The sequence below is a fragment of the Pieris rapae genome, chromosome 12 (genome assembly GCF_905147795.1).
Source record: "Pieris rapae chromosome 12, ilPieRapa1.1, whole genome shotgun sequence".
Taxonomy (NCBI): Eukaryota; Metazoa; Arthropoda; class Insecta; order Lepidoptera; family Pieridae; genus Pieris; species Pieris rapae.
Genome location: NC_059520.1, coordinates 9,867,955 through 9,889,751, shown reverse-complemented (window position 1 = coordinate 9,889,751; position 21,797 = coordinate 9,867,955). Strand labels below are relative to the sequence as shown.

Below are 21,797 nucleotides of genomic sequence, written 5' to 3'. Positions count from 1 at the left end.
TTTATTTATTTTTAAGATCGTTATCATTTATGAATGAGAAGACGATCTGCCGTAGGAATAGAGTAGATCAGCTCGTGAAAGAGACGAGTGGAAGCTACAAGGAGAGGTCTGAGGCTGCTGTATAGTTATAGCTTAGTTTAGAAGTTATCTAATGTATAAAACAGTTTATTATTTTTTTTTTAACGTAATAACGAATTGATCATTTCATATAATTTATAGATATATATTCATTACGCGGAGTTTTTGACAATATACTAAAGCCTCCAACCATCCCAGCAGTGAGGCCGTGAAGCCTGCAGGATGAGGAAGCTTCCGTAAAGAGCTGTCATAGGCGCAATGGACTATATGGGCGTCTAAGTTCGGAAGAACTGAGTTCCAGATTATATACAAATACGTGGTACCAAAACTCAATTTTGGCATGGGAATTGCGTTAGAATTTCATAAGATAATTCAGATATACGTAATGCACTTATAGTAAAAAAAACCTTTATTATAAAAAAAACAACGAGCTTTTCATCCCAAACTAGCTTAATCCCGCATGTATGTGCTATTAGAAGCCATACAAATACAATTATAAGTAAAAAACATTACCACAAATATTCATATGTCTGTTAATATCCCTGGGTTGGTTATACCTTTTGATAGTCGATAGAGCGTAAGAAGCGTCGTTTAATCCACCTTGATCATTTGGGGATTTTATTTGATGGATTAAGTTAATGTATCGGAGCGTTTTATAAAGCAACTTATCAAATAATTCTTCTCGTATATAGGCAAATTCAGTAAAGTATCAGCCAAAAAAATCTGTTTCAATATCTATCTAAAAGCCATGACTTTTATAAAGTTGAAACATCGGGTTATTACGAGTGAAATTCGTGCGAGTTTCAACAATATCCTGATGGTTATAGTAAATAAGCCCGAATGTGCTGTTTTGAGACACTGGGTTCATATACATGCCCATGTACCGGGTGTCTCAAATCAACGTAGACTAATTAATTAAATATTTTTAATAATTTTACTAACATAGTTATAAGTTTTACTATACTAACAACGTATGGACTTATTAATTGGTCGGAATAAATGATTTTATTTCTTTTTTTATTTCAAAAATTAATAAATACTGTTCTGCTACCATATGTTATAATAATATATGTATTCATATACGATTTGAGATTTTATTTTTTTGTTATTCAACAAATTATATACATAAAAATACTCTTTGGTAGGTATTTATTTGTTGGCCATATTAATGTGATTACATATTATAAAATATGTTAATATATTATTAGATACCTCAATTATAAAAGATACTCAAAGGAAGTTAATCTTTAAGTTAACCCAAATTTAATTGAAATGTTTTAAAAATATAAATCAAATCGCTACAACCTATGAACTAACTTAACCACGAAGGAGCCAGTAATGAAGTCTTACAATATTTGCGAAAATATAATTGGAAACCTTATTTCTACGCAATAAGCTATACTTTTGCTTGAATCTAATTTATTTGTTTAGGTGCAATGATATCATGGTATTATCTCTTCTTTGTCCGAAATAAATTCGCCAATAAGCTACTGTGCACCCAAAAAATCTTCGTTAATTGTTTGTTAGGTCGTATTAGCCATGTATAAATATAAAAAATCTATCAAAATTCAAGTCCTTAATTGCATTTTTAAATAGAAAAATCTAGTTAGTGTTGAAATTTTTGTCATCAAGTATAACTGGCGTAGATATTAAAACTGTGTTTTGTTAGATTGATTTTCATCTAACCAATGGCGCTGCTAAAATAAACGACAAAATCTTCTATTTTCAAAACTGATTTAGTTTAATGAAATTTACTCTCAATGTCTTATTATCCAATGTCTAATAAGAATTAGGGGTAAATGTTATAATTGAATTTTAATGATGAATTGTCAGCCCTATATATTCCAAATATGGTAAAAAATATTGCTATTATACTCTGAAAGGACATAGAAGTCGTATGTTGGAGACTGAAGATAGTAATTGCGTGGAGGAATTCTCTGCCCTAGGGTTCCTGGGCCTCGTAGAATGTATAAAGCCCCATAATGGTAATTACTCATTACTTATGTGGTACTATGCTAGTGTTATTGGGCATTTGGCAGGTGTAAACCAACCTTTAGGCGAGCATAAGCTGCTGAGTCTTTCGGTATAAGAATACCAGAGTAGATGCAAGATGGAACGACGAAATTAAAATATAGAGGAGAACACCTGACTTCGGTAACCGCAATCAAGGAAACAATTATTTAGTGGTAATTAAGATACTAATAAATTATACACTTTTTATGAGAAATAATATTTTTATTATGTAAAAGGGTTAAAATATTATATCGTTAACTATGCTTATATGACTTAATAAACCGTTAATTTTTCACATGCCTAGCCTAGACATCTGTTAACTGCTGTAATCCTTCAATTCGAAATGCAATAATTCCCATTTACTGTTATCCTTTATGCAATTTAATCCACAGACTGTACATTTTCAATACACTTAAACACACTTCATTAAAAAAAATGCTATCACTGGACAGAATCACACTTTCTTCCGTTTAAGTGGTTTTGTCGCGACACAATAAACATTGTATCGCTTACTCAAGAAACAGACTAATATATTCAACCTTATTAGTAAGTAATAAGGTTTTATTTTAAAAAATAGCCAACCGGATATAAAAAAAATACTGGCCATTTAAGTCGTATTAACGAAGATAACAATCAGAAATGCAGATTCTGTGGCATAGACAAGTAATGTGGTTGCTTTTGTCAATTTAAAAAAAGGCGGGATTCTTTTTACATCTGTGCGTAGTTTGTTTAATAAATAAAGAGGATTATTAGTCTGGTTCCCATAAGTTGTCTATTTGTAGAGTACATTGAATGTTACTAAGTATCATTGAATTCCGAACGGAAATGTTTTCGAATGGTGAATACTGGAAAAGGTGTTCTTTTGAAGTTTAAGCACCACATTGTCCAATTAAGTATGGTTAATTGTAATAAATTGAGAATATGTCGTCTGAATGTACAGATTAGTTCGTACAGTTCGTATTATTATTGTTACATTCTTCGTTTGAGCGGTCTGAAACTACTTATTTTTCATATACATAGTCCCATCTTATCTGCATTCCATGCTAGCCAATTCTTAAAAGGCCGGCAACGCACTCGCGAGCCCTCTGGCATTGAGGGTGTCCATGGGCGGCGGTATCACTTAACATCAGGTGAGCCTCCTGCCCGTTTGCCCCCTGTTCTATAAAAAAAAGCCATATTATCTGGGATCTTTTCGTATTATTGCTGCTAGATCTTGATTTTTACATCTACCTTAATATTATTATTTTTCTCTCGCACGCTTATTAAAGACAGGAATATAACCGACTGTCAGCAAGTAGTTCGTCAGCTGTCCGATAGTTGTTCTCACGGAACTTATTTGTACTATGACCTGTCATATGAAGATTTTACCTCGTCTAGGGTTGGCGCAAGTTCAAAAATGTGCCATAGAGAGATATAATATTTTTATACATACATATATAATTATATAAAGTACCTACAGTTTTTTGAGTGATTTTTATTGAAAAAGTACGTTTTACATTAATTTTTAATTACTCCGAAAATACTATTTTACATATTAAGAAACGTGTTAACAAAATGGATGAGATACTAAAATTTAGAAGAGACTTCTATAACTGAAACATAGTCTTCACTTGAAGTTATTTATATAGTGAATTACATATTGAACAGAATAACTACGTCTTACAGCCATTTTGTAAGATGTATTTTGTGACAGCCCTCAGCAATTGCAATCAGGAAGTACAGGGGTGTGAGTATGACCTCAAGTTACAATCGCACCCTATACGATTCTCCAATTGTCAATAGCATTACACGGTATGAATCGATCGACAAAAAAAATCCAATAAATATCATACAATTGTATTTAAAGGGTTTTAAAATTTAATATAGCTGCCATTGGGGTTGAATGAGAGACAATCGCCTGAATTTCTGCACTTTTTGGCGATTGTTCGCAGACGTTTGGTGACGGATTGCATTTTTTGTCTCATTGATAATTTCGCTTTAGAAAAGCAAATGAATTGCTTTTATGCTTTGAAGTGTGCATTTCCTGGTTTATTTTTAATTTATATTTGATATAGAATTGACGTGTACAAAATACATACATAAATTATATCTAACTAAAAGCAATTATACTAAAAATATATCCAAAGATGAAACCATAATATTTATACCTACAAAAATCTCAATCAAGGGATTATCTCCATCTACTCATCATCTAGATAGGTCCGCGGTACCCATGCTTGAATACACACTGAAGATCATCAGATGTGTGTGCTTACAATATTAGTTATGTCAGAGATATGCGTATTACGAATTTAACTTGTCACATTACCCGCATTTGTGATGGCAGTTGAGTAAAAAAGACCGTTACTTGAAATGGCCTAGTCGGAAGAAGAAAGAGAGGACGCCCACCACCAACTTGGTAAGATGGAATAAAATTGATAGCATTGAAAAAATTGTCGCGAGGAAAAGAGGTAAGTGGAAGAATTTAAAGCAGGCCTTCATTTTGTTCAGAGGTCGAGAATCAGTGTAAAACATAATGATATGGACTTGTGTAATTTGGTGTAGTACTCGAATAAAGGTAATTATTGTATTTTTTATTTTATTTCTGGTATGTCTTTGAGACAGTTGGCCTTGGGGGTGCAACGTGCGACTCCTATCCCTGAAATCGAAGGTTCGATCACCAGCTGTGCACCTATGGACTTTCTCTCTATGAACGCAAACATTGGCTCGAACCGTAAAGGAAAATATCGTAAGGGAAGGCTTACCTTAGTCGACAGCATGTGTCTGGATCACCTACTTTCATATTAGATTGACATGATCATGAAACAGATGCAGAAATCTAAGGCCTACGTAAAATCGTTAAAACAAAACTGGTTCCTGTGTTATGTCTACATATCCTAGGAAGACTTTATCTGACTGACTGATTTAGTCTATGAACACAATACCTAGACTGTCACATTTAACAATAATATAATACTAACGAAACATTAGAGTTAGCAATAAAGACGAAATCTGTATAATTTCGCAATAACAAATACATAAATAGGGTTGTCATCTCTTTTATTTATATCGTAGGGAAAGAGATGTGGAAAGGGTGAAGAAGTTAATGGTTAAGATGTGATAATATTAGGGGAAAGTGGGCGTTGCACGTCAGATTTAACAAATTACTTGGAAGACTACAAATATTAGCTTTTATTCCCATTTGTTGGGAGGATGTGTCGTTATTTATGTTCAAATGTAGAAAGAAATTGATTTTATATCATTAATATTGAGCATTAAAATTCAAAGCCCATTTTTTATTGGTTTTATCAATAATAATAGTAAAGTATTTTTTATGTACATATCATCTCATTTTCAAATGTTATTATTGATGTTAGTAAGCTTTTACCAAATTCTTAGTAGTAATATTAGCGGCCTGTGCATTGACTCCTCTTGCGTGAAAGCCTCCTACAACCTTTTACAGATGTCCAGTTTTATCCTCTATCTTTGCCAATAGTCACTGTCTTTCACTGTTCACACTATTTCTATCAAGTCATCAGCCCACCTTCTTTTTGGTCTGCACTTCTTTTCCCTTCATTTATGTTGTAATGTCCACCTGTTGTCTAGATATCACATATGCAACCTATTGCTATTTCAGTTTCCAAGCTTGGGATAGTGCCTTCTCTAGTCCTGTATTTGGTCCAGGTCAAGGCCTTCCCAACCATGGCTATACCTATACCTTCGTAGCAATCATGGACTAACCGGTTAATCATTCCCTTTCATATCTTTATCATTACGTTGCTGTTTACTCAACTATTTAATGACTAATTCATTAACGTATATAACGTATATTATTGAGCAGTGAGAATAGTGTTAGCTTAGTAGCTTTAGTGCGTGACTCACCCCCCAGAGTAGGTTCGATCCCCAGCTGTGCACCAAAGGACTGTCTCTGAGGGTTTTTAACATTTGCTCGAACGGTGAAGGAAAACATCTTGATGATACCGACTCACAGAGACTAAGAAATCGACGGCGGGCGTCAGGAGGCTGATCACCTACTTGCCTATTAAATTGACAAATTATTATTAAACAGATTTTAAAATCTGAGGCCCAGATCTTCTACGTTAGGTCCAACATACAATACGAATATAAAAGGGGCACGTCCAGTGGACCCCAGCTTGAGGCGGACACAAACCATGCCTAATTAAATCGCTTCATACAATGCGACAATAAGTAAACATTATTTATGATGCGTGTTTTAAATCTCTTTTTATGGGAACTGTGGTGCAGGTGCCGGTTCGACGCGGTGCCAACCGGTTCGCACTGGTTTTTATTAAGTACATTAAGTACTTGATTCTGAAGGTATAAACATTTATTCGGTTTCCTGAATTATTATGTTTTGTATGAGAGCCGATAAACGCAAGAAAAGACTACTTGTTATATTAATTTTGCTTGCTAGAATCCCGCAAGATTTAACCAATAAAGGGCTTCATTATTTTAATACTTTAAAAATTTAATTACAGTACAAAAACCAAAATCAATACAAATTCTTATGTTTATGTTTAGTATTGTATACGTTTGGATATAGGTACCTATTCCATATTGGATTTTTTTTAATAATATATAAATAATCGGAAGCTCCTTACAGATTCGTTTTTAAAATTCCATAGGACCTGTGGTGGTGGTGCCATATGTAAGACGGCATAAAGAAAATTACTGTTACTAAAACCCTTATATTTGTTTAAATCTGGTTATTATAACATAGCTATACTATAAGATTATTTGATTGATTTAGTAAGATCCTTTAGTTTTATAGTCTGTCTCTCAGATTATTTTCCGTTACAGCCGAGTAGGTAGGTTTATTTTTTGAGTTTCCTGTCACATAGGTCAACACAAGAGCTACATCTAACATAACAATGTAGCTACAACCTTTTAGTTCTAGGCTTCAGTTTTCTGTAACTGTTTTGCGATCTATTTGGGTGTAAGATCGGTTTCCTAACGATTTTTTCCCTCACCATTAAAGCGAGTATTAAATGTATACGTAGACAGAAAGTCCATTGCCGGAGATCGAAACTACGACCCCAGGAATAAGTGGCACGTTGAAACTACTAGGCCAACACTGCTCTACAACATTTAAGATATAGTATAAGTAAAAATAATGAATCGGGCCGAGGATAAATAAAACCCGCTCACACATAGAAAATTTCGATACGTCACTGTGTTCGTTCCCACGACAATGCAGGAGCGAATAAAAACGCCTTCGAACCACTCTGCGTTATAAAACCCTTAATAAAGAAGCCTGATCGCATTGCGCGGGCGCAGGTTAGTATCCCAATATGTATCAGTTAAAACAATCCAGATGCTTTAAAGCAAACTTTGACTTTTAAGCTTTTTATCAATTTTAACATAATTCAACTAATATTTTGTGTGTGATGTCATTGTTCTAATCATAACAATAATATACAATTATAATAAGCTTTAAAGATCAATATATATAGTAGTCTGTATATAAAAAAAAAGAAAAAGAAAAAAAGTTATTAAATTTTTCACCTAAAAGGGTAATACATAATGCATAATAACATTTTATTAAATATTACCATGGAAACAAAAATTTAATCTTACAAGCGATGGAAGTCATGTTCCTCATCATTAACCACGAAGAAGAAATAATACTAGTATCTAATACCAGCACAAAATAAAGCATAATAAAATATTCTTAGTAATGGAAGGAATAATAAAACAAAATGGTAATTTTATAAGTGAGGCATTGTACCTTTAGCATTTCTTCGCTGCATTGCGATAGTTATTCGTTGAGCGAGGAAAGCACCAGCTCAGTTCCTACCAAGCCAACTTAAATCTTCAATTATAGTCTGTACACTTGAACCCCATAGCCCAACAGTCCAAACGGAACCAAATCAAAGTTGGAGAAAAGACTCTTATATTTGAGCTATTTATTATTCTATTACATTTTAGTCCACTTGATAATTGGATTGCTTTATCTGTTTCGCTCCTATACTATCATACATTTAAGAATATCATTCCTAACACTTATAAAAGTAAAAAAACGTATCGAAGATAACACACTTTAATGATGTGGCGTGGGTCAGCGGCTAGAACAAACATCGTACGCGCCATCTTTTTTCATTCAAAGGGAAAAGGTATTTGATGGTCCTCTCATTCTTTCTTGTGCGATCGGTAGATTTGAGAAAGAGACAGGTGTCAGGTAGGTGCCAGAGTGTCTGGTATCTCCAGACAGATAGGCACCATTTGTGGTATTTAAGCGATGCTTTTTTGATTGTCCTTATGAATTGAAAAAATTGTTACCTGTTAAAGATTTTAAAGAAAGAGTTTCATTCATTTTAACTAAGGTTCTTCTTTGCCAATGTCATTGTCAAGCAATAGTAGTCTGAATGAAATCGGATACATCCTGTTGGTAGGTAAACTTTAAACTTGCTACTGTATGTTTCTACTGTATTAGAGGAATAAATAATCCATTTCTTTCATTTATTATTTTTTTACATATAAATTAACCACACCAAAAAGGTAAGGTGGTTGTAAAAAGTAAGTTGGGTACTACTACGTAATGTGTATGGAAAGCAAAAATACAGAATGTAGGTATATTAAATTATATTTATGATAAGAATGCTTGAAAATATGCTCTCCAGCTCCATAGGACAGTCACAATTGTTTTATAATACTACAAATTTTAGGTAATTATTTTATTTTTGTCTCACGCGTTGTTTTATTGTTGTTTTTAATACTCTTTAATGTATAAAATTCTATGGTTTCGATATTTGTAAATATGTGAGGAACATGTATAATAACTATACAATAATAGACTTGTATAGTAATTTTATTCTGGGAGTACATTTTCTTAACATATTATTTACCTAATGTATACATATATTGTAAATTCTATTGTAAAAGAGTAAGTTTGGAGTTTCTTGTCCATTCTTCTCCACATGAAACTACCTTTTGGAAGGGGAATCTAAAATCATCTTTATATTTTATTTAACGTTTAAAAGTGCAACTTTAGGTGGTGTAATTGGAAAAAAATTGATTTGATTATACAATGTGTCTTTTGTGTAGTCAGTTTTGTTACGCTTAGCCTACGTTAATTATTATTATTTCCATCACTTTATGTTCTGAAGTACGGTTTTTTTATCTGTAGGATGAAACTCGTACCTGTTAATCTTAGTACCGATTACTTCTATACGGTTAAAGAATCTTCAAACTCGCTTACCAGTAATTAATTTAAAATGTCAATTATTTAATAAATCCATAAAAGATATTTTTAAGGCACAGGTATCTCAATTAAGCATTATAAACGCTCATGTCGGAAGTACGGTCAATCGAACATATTGCTTTATGAAAATCAAATTATATCCGGACGATTACACTTGACACGGTGACATCCCCATATGTCTGTTTGTCGTCTATTATTAGAAACGTTTCAAATTACCGGCACCTGAGTCAATATATTAGAATATTGCTTTGACATATGTAGCTAACATGAATCGGACCAAGGGGTAGAAGGAGAACAGGGCGCCCTAAATAGGTGGAAAGAAGATATAGAAACGTTAGCAGGTATGGAGAAAGAAAGCAATGGATTTGCAACATGCCAACAACTGTAGAAGGCCTTTACCCGATCAATGTTTAGGAAGTTAAAGAAAGAATATCTGAGAAAACTAAACTGTATTTAATTTTGAAAGATTGAAAATAAATGGGCTTTATTATTATTCTTATACGTAGCTCACTTGGTGTTTACAGTCAAAGATAGATATGGGATAGGTTAAACAAAATCTGCTCGAAATTTGGCAGGAACTGACATAACTAAAACCAGGCATTTTTTTAAATAGAATAGGAACGACGTGTTGGAGGCTCACCTGTTAAGTGAAACCATCATGGACGCATTCCAGAAGCCTCGCGACTGATCAGCCGTAGATTTGGTACGCTTTAGCGAGCTGGTTCCACATTGGATTTCGTATTCTGCCTCGACGTCCGACGATGTTGTGTATAAAAGTTTTATAATATATTTAATAAGAATTAGAGAACCATGTTCAAATAACTTGATAGTGATTTATCATATATTTCAATTTATGATTAAGATATATTTTTCTAAAATTAAATTTACTATCCGACGTATACCAATACGTTTATTTTGCAACTTAAGATCATCATGGTTTCACTTATTCCATGTCCATGTTCCATGTCATTAAATTCCAGCCTGTTGGCATCCTATATGAGTATGTTTGTCTATTTGTGCTTCCATGTTACTGTAGATTTACAGTTACGTTTGGTTCTCCTATTTCTTTTTCTTTTTTTTATAGAATATGGGGCAGGAGGTTCACCTGATGTTAAGTGATATCATCACTCAATGCCAGAAGGCTCACGAGTGCGTTGCCGGCCTTTTAAGAATTCGTACGCTCTAAACGATACGATAGTAAACCTTATCGATGAAGACCTTTTGAAGGACAAAATTTTGTGATTGCGCGACACAAAAACGCATCATTGTCGCAGTCTATTGGGAGTAATACTGGTACTGAAAAGTCAAATTACCCGTGTTACTGCTACTTCTATCACATATACTAGATTACCATTCACATATGTTCCCCTCAGATCAGGACGTCTTTTCGAATCCTTGTTACCTAAGCTATATATTATAAAATAATGTTACTTTGAGCATAAACATCCCTTTGACCGAGCGAAATCCGAGTCAAAAGCCCTCGTCTGATAAAAGGGGAGGTTGTTCCAAAAATCCTGATTTACCAGATCAAAGGTAAGTGGCTACTCAACTCGCTTTGACTAGCCAATTGGTTTTATGACTGGCGATACATGTTAATAGCTCTTTGATTTCAGCTTTCAAAATATATTTCTAAATAAGATCTTTATCTAAAGTGATGCGATTGTTTAGGATTCCTTTATTTAAGGTGAGAAATTTCGCACTCTGCCTTGTATATATGGGAATGTGATCCAGGTGATGTGTGAACAATCGTGAAGAAACTGGCTTGCCTTAGACCTAAGAAGTCAATGGTGTGTCAGGCACAGGATACTGATCACCTACTTCACTATAATACAAATGATCATGGAATAGTGCAGAAATATATGACCCAGAACTAAAAATGTTTGCCAGTAAAAATTTTTGTTTATACAAAAGAAAGAGTATTTAGTATAATTTTAATTGCCTTCACGTTCTTCAAAACTCTATCAGCTATAATCACAGGAACCATTGTGGCAAAATAAAGATGACGATCATTTCTCTTTATATATTAGACACTTCGAAATATTTCTTATCTGAGTAAAATCCGATAAGAATATATAAATTTTTTCGAATAGTCAAAGGACCTCGCCACCATAAAAACTCATGGGCGTTTTACAATCGAATAAAAAGTTCACCCACATACCAGTTGTTAGACAACATTCAAACGTGTTCCCGCTATATTTATCCTTGTCTATCCCTACTGTGGTGAAAGAGGATAGGTATAAACTAGTTTTAGTTCGTCACGCTCCAACGCATATACAGGGGGCGATAAAAACACACGATAACTATACCACCTTTTAAGTAAGTTCTTAATTGCAACATGAATATTAATGTTCTTTGTAACATTCTTTAAGCTTTTTAATCGCGCCTAATATTTTCGTGTTATGAATAATTTTACTAAAGGTAAAATTAATTGTTTTTAATTCAAATGTAATGACTGAATAGCATATGTTTAACACGGAAAAAAAGCATTTTTATGACTTATTTTAATAAATTAATTTCATATATTTAAACTAAATGTATTTTTTAAACTTTAATTCTCATTAAAATATTTTTAAATATGAACGAAAAATTCAACAATTGGGTCCTTTATCAGCCGACTGTGTGGCTTTAAATTAAATGAAAATCTTCAGATAGATAGAACAGAGACACTCACATCACCAAAGGGCTCGCAAGTGCGATGCCGGCTTTTTAAGAATTGGTTCGCTATGTTCATGTAGGTTCCAAATTCACATTCTTATTTCTGATATCGGTAGGTGACTAGGTAGTATAAGTCGTACATAGTCAACAAAATAATCATTAAACCAGAAATACAATTCAGGGCTTTATGAATATTTAATTCAAATACATTTTCAAACTTAGCTACTGATAGATACTGAGTAAAGTTTAATATATAAGTAACATAAGTATATAACTAGCCACGTCGAAGTACGTTCGCATCAAAACATCGCTATCTACTCTTCCATATACAGTGATTTAGTTTACAAACAAATTAATAATTACCCTATTAAATCTAAGTTTTCCATAATAAATAAAATAATTGATATGTTAAACCTCTACGTTACAACACAAACGTAAGCCTCCGATACTTCTTCGAACACCTTTGCTTTTGACAGTTTTTTCATCATCCTTTGTATACCAGATATAAATTACCACAAACTCTATCTTTCAACAATGCTTGTCCCTATTTTAATATTGAACACGCGAGCATAAATAATACCTTGAATGAATGGTTCCATCTTGTCTAGTGCCGGACAATATGAATACTCCCCATTCATGATTTGGTAACAAATGTTGAAGGCACGGGAAAAAAGGTTCTAAATTCGAAAAGCCGAAAATCTTTAATAACATTCTAATTTTGAATGTGGAACAATTACTAATAGACCAGTGTCAATAATTTTTGAAACCAAAAAAAATTACAGTAGGATGAAACCCATTAGAAATGCAGGGGAATATGATCAAAATCAAAGGAAAAATAAATTACGGTCGATCCGAGTTCGGGAAGTGGGAGGGGGGTGACTTTTAAGGGGGAAAAATTGTTTATCTTGATTTCCGGCGAAACTACCAGTCCTATGGAAACAAGTTAAATGGCAAAGTTGTAGGTCATAAAAAGATCTACAACTTTGGTATTTACAATTTTTTCACATAACCTCAAAATTTAGGTGAAAAATTCAAAAAACCAAGTTTTTGGTTTTTTATTTATATCTTTTTTAAAAAGTTTTTTTTTTGTACGAAATTTGGTGACAACTTACCTTATTATGTCCCAAATATACTGTAATTTATTTGATTAAAAATATTTATTTTTTCGCCTCATTTTAACTTAATATCAAAAAAGCACCCTAATTTTCAATCGAAAATTCTGACGTCAAAATTTCAGCTTTTTTCAAAAAGTTTGGGGGCTTTTTGTTCGTTGAAATATCTACTTTCTGATGGTGTAAAAAAACTATACATTACCATAGGAAATATTATAAGAAAATGCAAAAAATTGAAAAAACCTCAAATTCGAAAATTTTCTTTTAATTATGTACAATTTTGAGGTATTTATTAAAATTTACACTTTAATTACTCAAAAAACGTAAGATTTCATGCTTCATTGATAAAATTAAAAATACTTCTATAATTAACAAACAAATAAGTTAATAAAGTTAATATTTAATAAGACATCTACAATATTTTGAAAAAGTTGTAGAATCTTCTGTAAATAATATTTGTAGATGCCTATTTATTGCTGTTTTAAGATAATTTATATACCTGAGTGACTTTCGGTGAATTTTAGCCCAGTGTAAGTTATTTCATTGAGAAGTGGGGATGGACCTAGGAGGGTCTGGGCCTTACTTTTGAATTTTTCACCTAAATTTTGAGGTTATGTGAAAAAATTGTAAATACCAAAGTTGTAGATCTTTTTATGACCTACAACTTTGCCATTCAACTTTTTTCCATAGGACTGGTAGTTTCGCCGGAAATCAAGATAAACAATTTTTCCCCCTTAAAAGTCACCCCCCTCCCACTTCCCGAACTCGGATCGACCGTAATTTATTTTTCCTTTCATTTTGATCATATTCCCCTGCATTTCTAACGGGTTTCATCCTACTGTAATTTTTTTTCATTTTTTACTATTTTTGAAGGCTTCGGCACTGGTCTATAAGCTTTGGTATAGATTATATTTTGGCTATTAAAGTCTTTGGCTTCCACTCCAGTGAGCCGTGATGCAGATAAACAATTGCATTCACGCCTGGTAAATTAAAAAAAAAGTCTTTAAATTTGCACCTTAAATAGAATTCTGGGTCTATTTCATTGATTAGCCTGTGCTTGATCTTCTTGGCAGTTTCTCTATTTCTTCATCTAAGTCTTAAGTGCAAATTCCATTACTGCGATGTGTTCCAGTCGAATTTTATAATATTATTATAATATATTATTATTGTTTATATATAATAATTTATTTGCAAAAATATGGTACAAAAATATTATAGTGGTACAATCTAAACTTCGCATAATCTGACACACATAATGGCGTGCAATTTGCCTTAAAAGGTATAATAGAAGTTACAATTACATTATGAGTAATTTCTCATAATATTATTATTCACCACATCATCACGTAATTAAAATAATTTGTTACGTTATATTAATTATAATAATTAAAAGAATAATACTCATTGTATTATTCCATCCAATTAAACTTACATAAATGATGAATGTTTTTTGTGAGAACTATATAATAGATGTAAGACTTTTGATTTGATTTCCCATTGCTATACAATATTAATTGCTTACTTAATAAACATTACATTTATAAAACATATATAAAAATATCCTAGTATTGCTTTTAATCATAGCAAATATTATAACACTAAATATCAATATCTTACTTACACTTAACTTAGCCAATTAGCACTTCACTTAATAGCAGAGTATAAAGTCTTAAATTTATATAAAATCTAATAAAATTAGATTGGTTATTAAATGGGTAAAGTATCTCAAAATGCCTAACTAAATTCATTTTCGACCAACAGTGGCGGTAGATATCAATGAAGCTAAAACATAATATTAAAATGAGACAATTATAAAATATAGAAGTAACGGTATTGAGAGTTGCTTTTGTCAGACGCTTCATTGTGGTTGTGATGAGTTCGGGAATTGAAATTTAATGGAAATATCAAATGAAATTCACAAAGACATTCTTTGGACAATTCTCGATATAATGGCGACTCGATGAATAGGTATTTTCATGTGAAATTAAACTTAGAATTCGTTTTAAGTTGGATTTAAGCAACAGTTGAATTTTTAAGAAATGAGAACGTGGAATTATTTTTAATAAACTTACCAAAATGTATTGACACAATATAATTTAAAAAGAACTGGTTATCTTACAAGAAAGCCGGCGTTACATCACGACGATCATTAAACTGTTTTAGGTCAAGTTCTGGGTTTTAATATTGGGGCATATTTATTAAACCAACAAAACTCGAAGTTGTAAAAATATATAACATAAAAGATTAATAGAAGCCCGAAAAAATGCAGATAAGATGACCAATTATTTGACATGAAATAATACAATTATCGACACTCTGTTGTCAGAGCATCCTGAGTTATGTTACCTTGGCCTTGAGGTCAGGATCCAAACCCAAGCAGGGTTTGAATCAAGGCCAATCCCCTACTCACTAGACCGATCCTGTTAAGGCCTAACCATCAGCCAGGCGCAGAGGCCTACTGAAATAGGGATAGAGCAGGACGTTGTGGGAGCCACTAACACGACCTTCACGAATGAAGAGCCTACGCGACTGAAAAATGAAGAATAAAATTATAAGTGGTCGTTAGCAACAAGTAATAAAACATGAGATTGTTAAACATTTTCCACAAACACCTCAACGATGCGCAATCAAATTTATGACATCAAAGTTATTCTATTTACGATATATGTATAAATTCTTAGAATATCACAAATACATATTTATTAGGAATGTTTGCGAATCAAATATATAAAAGCAAGGAAGCGCTTTCTATTTTTAATCATGTTCGTTATTTGTTTACTGTTTGTTAATTTCTTACTCGTTGAGAGTACGTATTATGACCTCGCCGATGCTGAGAGTCATTTTGATGAGTTTATCATCGCTCATAATAAGCAGTACGTTAATGAACGGGAGAAGTTTACACGATTCCTGATTTTCTCTGAAAACCTTGAGGAAATTAATCGGAAGAATGCAGAGAGTACTAACGCTGTTTATGGTATAGTATTTTTAATTTTTATTTATACAAATCTGCAACGTATTGTCTAGCTAATTAAGTTTGACATTGTATATACATAACGCATTTTAAATAACTGAAAATCTGAATGGTTAATTTTGACAATTTTAATTCAAACAATGTCAAATATGTCAAAGACAAGCACAATTCGACAGAGACAAATTGTATCACTTAATACAGTATTATTATTTTCACAATACTTATATTGAATGTTTTTAGGTATAACAAAGTTTGCTGATTTGACTGACGAGGAGTTTCTCATGTATGCTACGGGGCTGACAGGCACGGGTGGCCCAAAATGCCCGGATTCAATTAGCCAAGTCAACTCTTCAATAATAGCACCTGAATCGTTTGACTGGAGGACGAAGAAAGTTGTCAGCCAGGTCAAGGATCAGAGAGCATGTGGTTCCTGTTGGGCCTTTTCAGCTACAGGTAAAGTAGAAAAAGAAATATCCTTACCAGTAGATAATTGGTTTATTATGATGAAATTTATTCATGTTAATAATGATACAATGCTTCATTGGTAAAATTTAAACCTTTTTTTTTTAATCTAATATTTTATTTAATTAATTATGCTTAATATATAACTAATAGAAAATTTAAGCTATTGAAAAATGATAAGCCCGGCACATAATTAGTGCTATATACTTTACTAATAAAAGGGCCCATTTAGTCGTCGTCGTCACACGTCGTCGACTTTTTGGGTCTAAGACATGTCGGTTTCCTCACGATGTTTTCCTTCACCGTTCGAGCAAATGTTAAATGCGCACATAGAAAGAAAGTCCATTGGTGCACAGCCGGGTGTCGAACCTAGCCACTAGTCCAACACTGCTCTAAGAAGTCATAATTTACTACTATTTTTACTTGTGTGATTTTCTGGCTACTAAAAAAGCAAATCTTTCACCGAAGGATATACATCTGTAACATTACAATTGACAACATACAAACATTACACAAATTAAAGGTGCTGTCGAGAGTCAATATGCAATAAAACACAAGAAAATTGAAGAAGTATCCGAACAGCAGCTGGTCGATTGCGACAAGAGATCTGGGGGATGTTCTGGAACAAATGCTTTAGAGAATCCAATCTTGTGAGTTTGGCTTCAATTCATTTAACCTAATATTATAGTATGTATATATAATAGTATTTATAAACTTTAATACTTTGTGGAACCAGCTGCCTACTGAAGCGTACCAATTCTTAAAAGGTCGCAACGCACTCGCGAGCCCTCTGGCATTGTCCTTCGGCGGTGGTATCACTTAACATCAGGTGAGACTCCTGCCTGTATGCCCCCTGTTCTAGAAAAAGTTAGTGCTTATAGCTCCTACTTATATATATTAATTGTGAGTCAATTATCCTTTGGCAGAGCTTGTTTGGGTCTGTTTATACATACTATTATTTATATTGTATGTATTTTATTTTATTTTAGTTTTAGGTGCATGCTATTTTTAGTATTTTTTTATTAATTTATCAGGCATTTCTTGTACTCTACCCTCTGTAGGTGTTACTTTTTTATTGTTCCATATTAGGGTTGCCTGGAAGAAATCGCTTGTCATCGATAAGGCCGCCTGTTGCCTTATAACTTTTGTTACCTACTTACATTTTTTTAATGTAATTTATATATAATATTAATGTTGATAACGGAATAGGTTAGGATCTTTAACCCTTAAGAAGATGAGTCGGCCTTCACTTCGTGCAACCACTTCACGTCTATAAAGAGACAAGTTCTCAGCAGGAGTACTGATTCTAAGATATAGAGAAATCTAAGATCTCAAAGTAGACTAACTGCTTCCAAAGGGATGGTGTCTATCTCCCATAACTTATGATGACATGACTGTTTTAACATTTAGCTAATGATGACATGACTATATTTAATATTGTGTTAGCAATAAGGCTTACAATTTAGGGGTATGACAGAGCGTACCAACTTTTAAATGAACTCGCGAGCCTTCTATCAATTTAAGTATCCATGGGCAAGAGTTGAATCTCCAGCCCGTTTGCCCTATATTCTATAAAAAAGAATATAATATATGCCTAAATTATGGTTATTAAGACTATATAGCTAACAGTTGGTGATTACGTGGTGGTGTTTTAAATATTATAAATGATCGGATATGTTATTCTATATTTCTTTAAGATATTATAAGGATAATGGGGCAATGGCAGAAAAAGACTATCCATACGAATCACAAGACAGTACATGTAGATATAAGAAGGAGAAAGTGAAGGTTACAGTAAAGGGATGCAAAAATGTGAAAGTCGATACAGATGAGGAAAAATTAAAGAATTTATTACACGAACACGGCCCTTTAATGATGGGTAATCATTTTTATTTAATAGAAGATATATTTACTAAATATTATATTATATTATTTATTTTTACAATTTATTAGTTCTATAATAAGTTTGTATAGCGTTCACATATATAATATTTTATTAGCGGTGAATCTAATAAACAAAAATTGTAAAACAGATTTAAGGTAAGAAGAAGCAAATGAAATGTTATCTCAAACTCTATTAAAAATAACGTATAAAGAATATTTGTCTATATTAATATAACTTATTCATCAGGGTAACATACGCTTAACTTATGAACGGAAAAAAATATATTGCGAATTAGAATTTTCTGCCTACTTGAATCAAGGTTCTAGAACGATAGAAGAAGTGACACAAAAACATTCCAGCACTCTATTTCAATAACAAGGTCAAAATCGGCAAGGTAAAAACCCGCACAGTCTGGAATCGGTTCTTGCGTGCGGGATACCTCATCTCCGAAAATCTTGCCTGTCAGGCTTATGTTTACTTTACATGTCTATGAAATAAAAAATATTCCAAGATCCCTATAGGATTGCAATGGATTATTATTCTTAATATATACCTGTATCTTTCAACAGCACTCGATGCAGTGCCACTCGGTAAATACATAAACGGAATCATTAAATCTTCAGACTGTAAGACTAACACTCTTAACCACGCTATTCTGGTTGTTGGATATGGAACAGGTATTTATCACCTCTATTTATATTACCATCATTTATCTCTCAGACCAAGGAAGAAAATCTTCCCACAAGGCTAAAAGTTTTCTAATACCCTAGTGGATAACCAGCTTATATGTATGGGTTGACTATAAGCCCAAATCCAGATGTAAAGAAACTTTTAAAATGAAAAAATTACATTAAAAATTATTCAATACATTTAACTAAGTAATATGTAATCTCGCTGTAGTGTGTGATGGTGTGAAAATAGTTTAGCGCTATGGATATTCTTACTACTAATTTTTTTATAGCATTAAAACTAAGTTTAACCATATTCCGCCATAGCTTAAACAAGTAAAGGCTTACACATTGAATATTTCTAGAAAATGGTATTCCGTACTGGATCGTGAAAAACTCTTGGGGTCAAGGTTGGGGTGAAGACGGCTTTTTCCGAATCGAAAGAGGCATCAACTGCCTCAATTTGATGGTAGCCACTCCAGTACTGCCAATCGTGGATTGATGTATTAAATTCATTCATTGAAAGTATGTGTTTCATTTATTTCTGAATTTGAGTTTAGTTTAATGCTTATGTTATATTATATAACGATAATGAAGTGAAACTTCTTTATCAGCATTGGAAAAAAATTACCGTCACATTTTTCGATTACGCGTCACATATTTCGGTTGCGCGTCATAAATGCGTGCGCATTTTATGATCTACTTATATGCATATTTCTGTAAATATGCATATAGTAGATCATTTTTAGAAAAATATAGTCTTAAAGAAGTTAAAAAACGAAACGAACATTGCCACAAACAAAAAGAAACATCTTTATATCTCAAACATTATATTTAATCGATCTTGAATCAGTATGTGTGAAAATCGGCTACTATCTATCTCTGAAATCCCTAAGTGATAAGGGGTGTCCACGACAAAAACAATAGTATTTAAACAAAACTTTTTTCTTTATTTTTTATGACTGTATCGTACAAAAATAAATACAGCCCTTAATTTTCATCCACCCTCTACGAACAACCCCTATTCTTTATTTGTTAGTTAAGATTATAACTTAAATTAAAGTGTTATTTAAATAGAGAAAAATAACAGAAAAACTTAAAAAAATTTGTTGTAGAATAAATTACTGCGTTATTAAGATATACATAAACTTAAATAGTTTTTAATGATGTTAAGTGATACTGCCATGGACACTCACATTGCTGAAATGCATGCTGCATGAAGGCTCGCAAGTGCCGGTCTTTTCTTGAAGGCCGTAAGTGAAATTGGTACGAAAATACTTTAGTGGGCAGCTGGTTCCATTTAGTGCTGGTGGGCGGCAAAAATTACCTTAATAAACCCTCAGTTATGGAACGATGGACGTCGATGTGATACAGCTGGTACTTTGAACAAAATTGATTTACAAATTAACTTTTTGATTAAATTGGTTATTTCAATTATAATAAATGTTCAATTGGTATCGTCAGATAATCCCAGCTTTGATACTCGTTGACATCAGCTCGTGTGTGAAATAGGCTTTGTGTTAGAGAAATAATTCCTGTTTTATATTTCACATGAGAAAAAATATTTAATTTCGTGAAATTGTGGCCAATGTTGTGGCCAGTAATGTTGGACTAGTGAATTCAACGTTTAACCCAATCGACTAAGGATGGATCAAGAAAAGGGCGTATCAATTTTTAAAAGGCCGGCAACGCACTTGCCAACTTTCTGTCAATGTGAGTGTTCATGGCGGTATTATTTAGTGGTAGAAATTAATTTAATATATTGCTCGTCAAAAAAAAGACATAAATACTATTTTTTTTAATATAATATTAAATTTCACTCCATCTAACATAATATAATATCTTACACTACTGGTTAAGTACATTATTATTATTATTTGATTGTGCATGGGCAGCGATATCAGGTGAGCTTTCTGACCGTTTTTCTACTATTGCATAAAAAAAATACCACAATTCTTGAATGAAACCTTACGACACAACAAAAAATAAGTATTTATTAAGTAAATACATAGAAATTTCATTCATACTAAGATACAATGTACACCGGTAGCTTTTCACTGAGATAATCCCACTTACAGCGTTTATAAATAACAATGAATCCTCTAAAAATGCTAACAATGTCGGACTGGTTAATGAAATGCTCGATCAATGTTAATCTCGGTGCCTTACTGTCTGCCGGTTATTACTAAGGCAAATTATACACGAGCGTTATAACTATAAATAGTAGCTTTTAACAAATAAATACAATAAGTATATTTTTAAATATGAGATAAATTGTCTATATCTGGAATCTTTGAATTAGTGTAACGTTAATACCTGGATTAATTGAATAAATAAGTATTTTTAAATTGTAGCAGTGATATACAATATGACATGGCACTGTTGAATTTTTATATTTTGAAAATATACAGAACATAATTAATTTTTATAGCCTATATCATAGCAGTAGATTTTTAGTTTCTTTGTTTCAAACTTTTAAAAATATTAGTTATTCAGGTGCGGATGAATACTTTTCTTTTCGACGGTTATAGATAAATTCCAAAAAATGTTTACATTTTCGCATCGATACTGTATGATTTGTATCACTTATCACATGATAATTGGCTATAAAAAATTATAACAAATGAAAAACAAAAACAGTTAAAAAGGTCGTTGTTTCTTAACAACGCCAGTAACGACGCGTTTAACGACTCGTCTGTAATAACCCTATATACAAAATAGTTAATACCAAAGTCGGTTCGTTTCAAAGCAT

General features: G+C 32.5%; 1 protein-coding gene across 1 annotated transcript; it reads left to right on the top strand.

Annotated features, from left to right (window-relative positions):
* Positions 1 to 15,790: 15,790 nt before the first annotated feature.
* Positions 15,791 to 19,570, top strand: LOC110996674 (procathepsin L). Its single transcript, XM_045630440.1, has 6 exons — positions 15,791 to 16,033; positions 16,271 to 16,483; positions 17,016 to 17,142; positions 18,190 to 18,371; positions 18,947 to 19,054; positions 19,411 to 19,570. Exons 1-6 carry the CDS (start codon positions 15,820 to 15,822, stop codon positions 19,545 to 19,547), a joined length of 981 nt encoding a protein of 326 aa, XP_045486396.1. The 5' UTR covers positions 15,791 to 15,819; the 3' UTR covers positions 19,548 to 19,570.
* Positions 19,571 to 21,797: the final 2,227 nt, after the last annotated feature.

What these genes read in the sequence shown, in the direction of transcription:
- LOC110996674 (XM_045630440.1), top strand. Translation starts at nt 15,820, where the DNA reads ATGTTCGTTATTTGTTTACTGTTTGTTAATTTCTTACTCGTTGAGAGT. An exon ending in TTGGGCCTTTTCAGCTACAG is followed by an intron (nt 16,484 to 17,015) that starts GTAAAGTAGAAA and finishes CACAAATTAAAG; the next exon opens with GTGCTGTCGAGAGTCAATAT. An exon ending in ACACGGCCCTTTAATGATGG is followed by an intron (nt 18,372 to 18,946) that starts GTAATCATTTTT and finishes ATCTTTCAACAG; the next exon opens with CACTCGATGCAGTGCCACTC.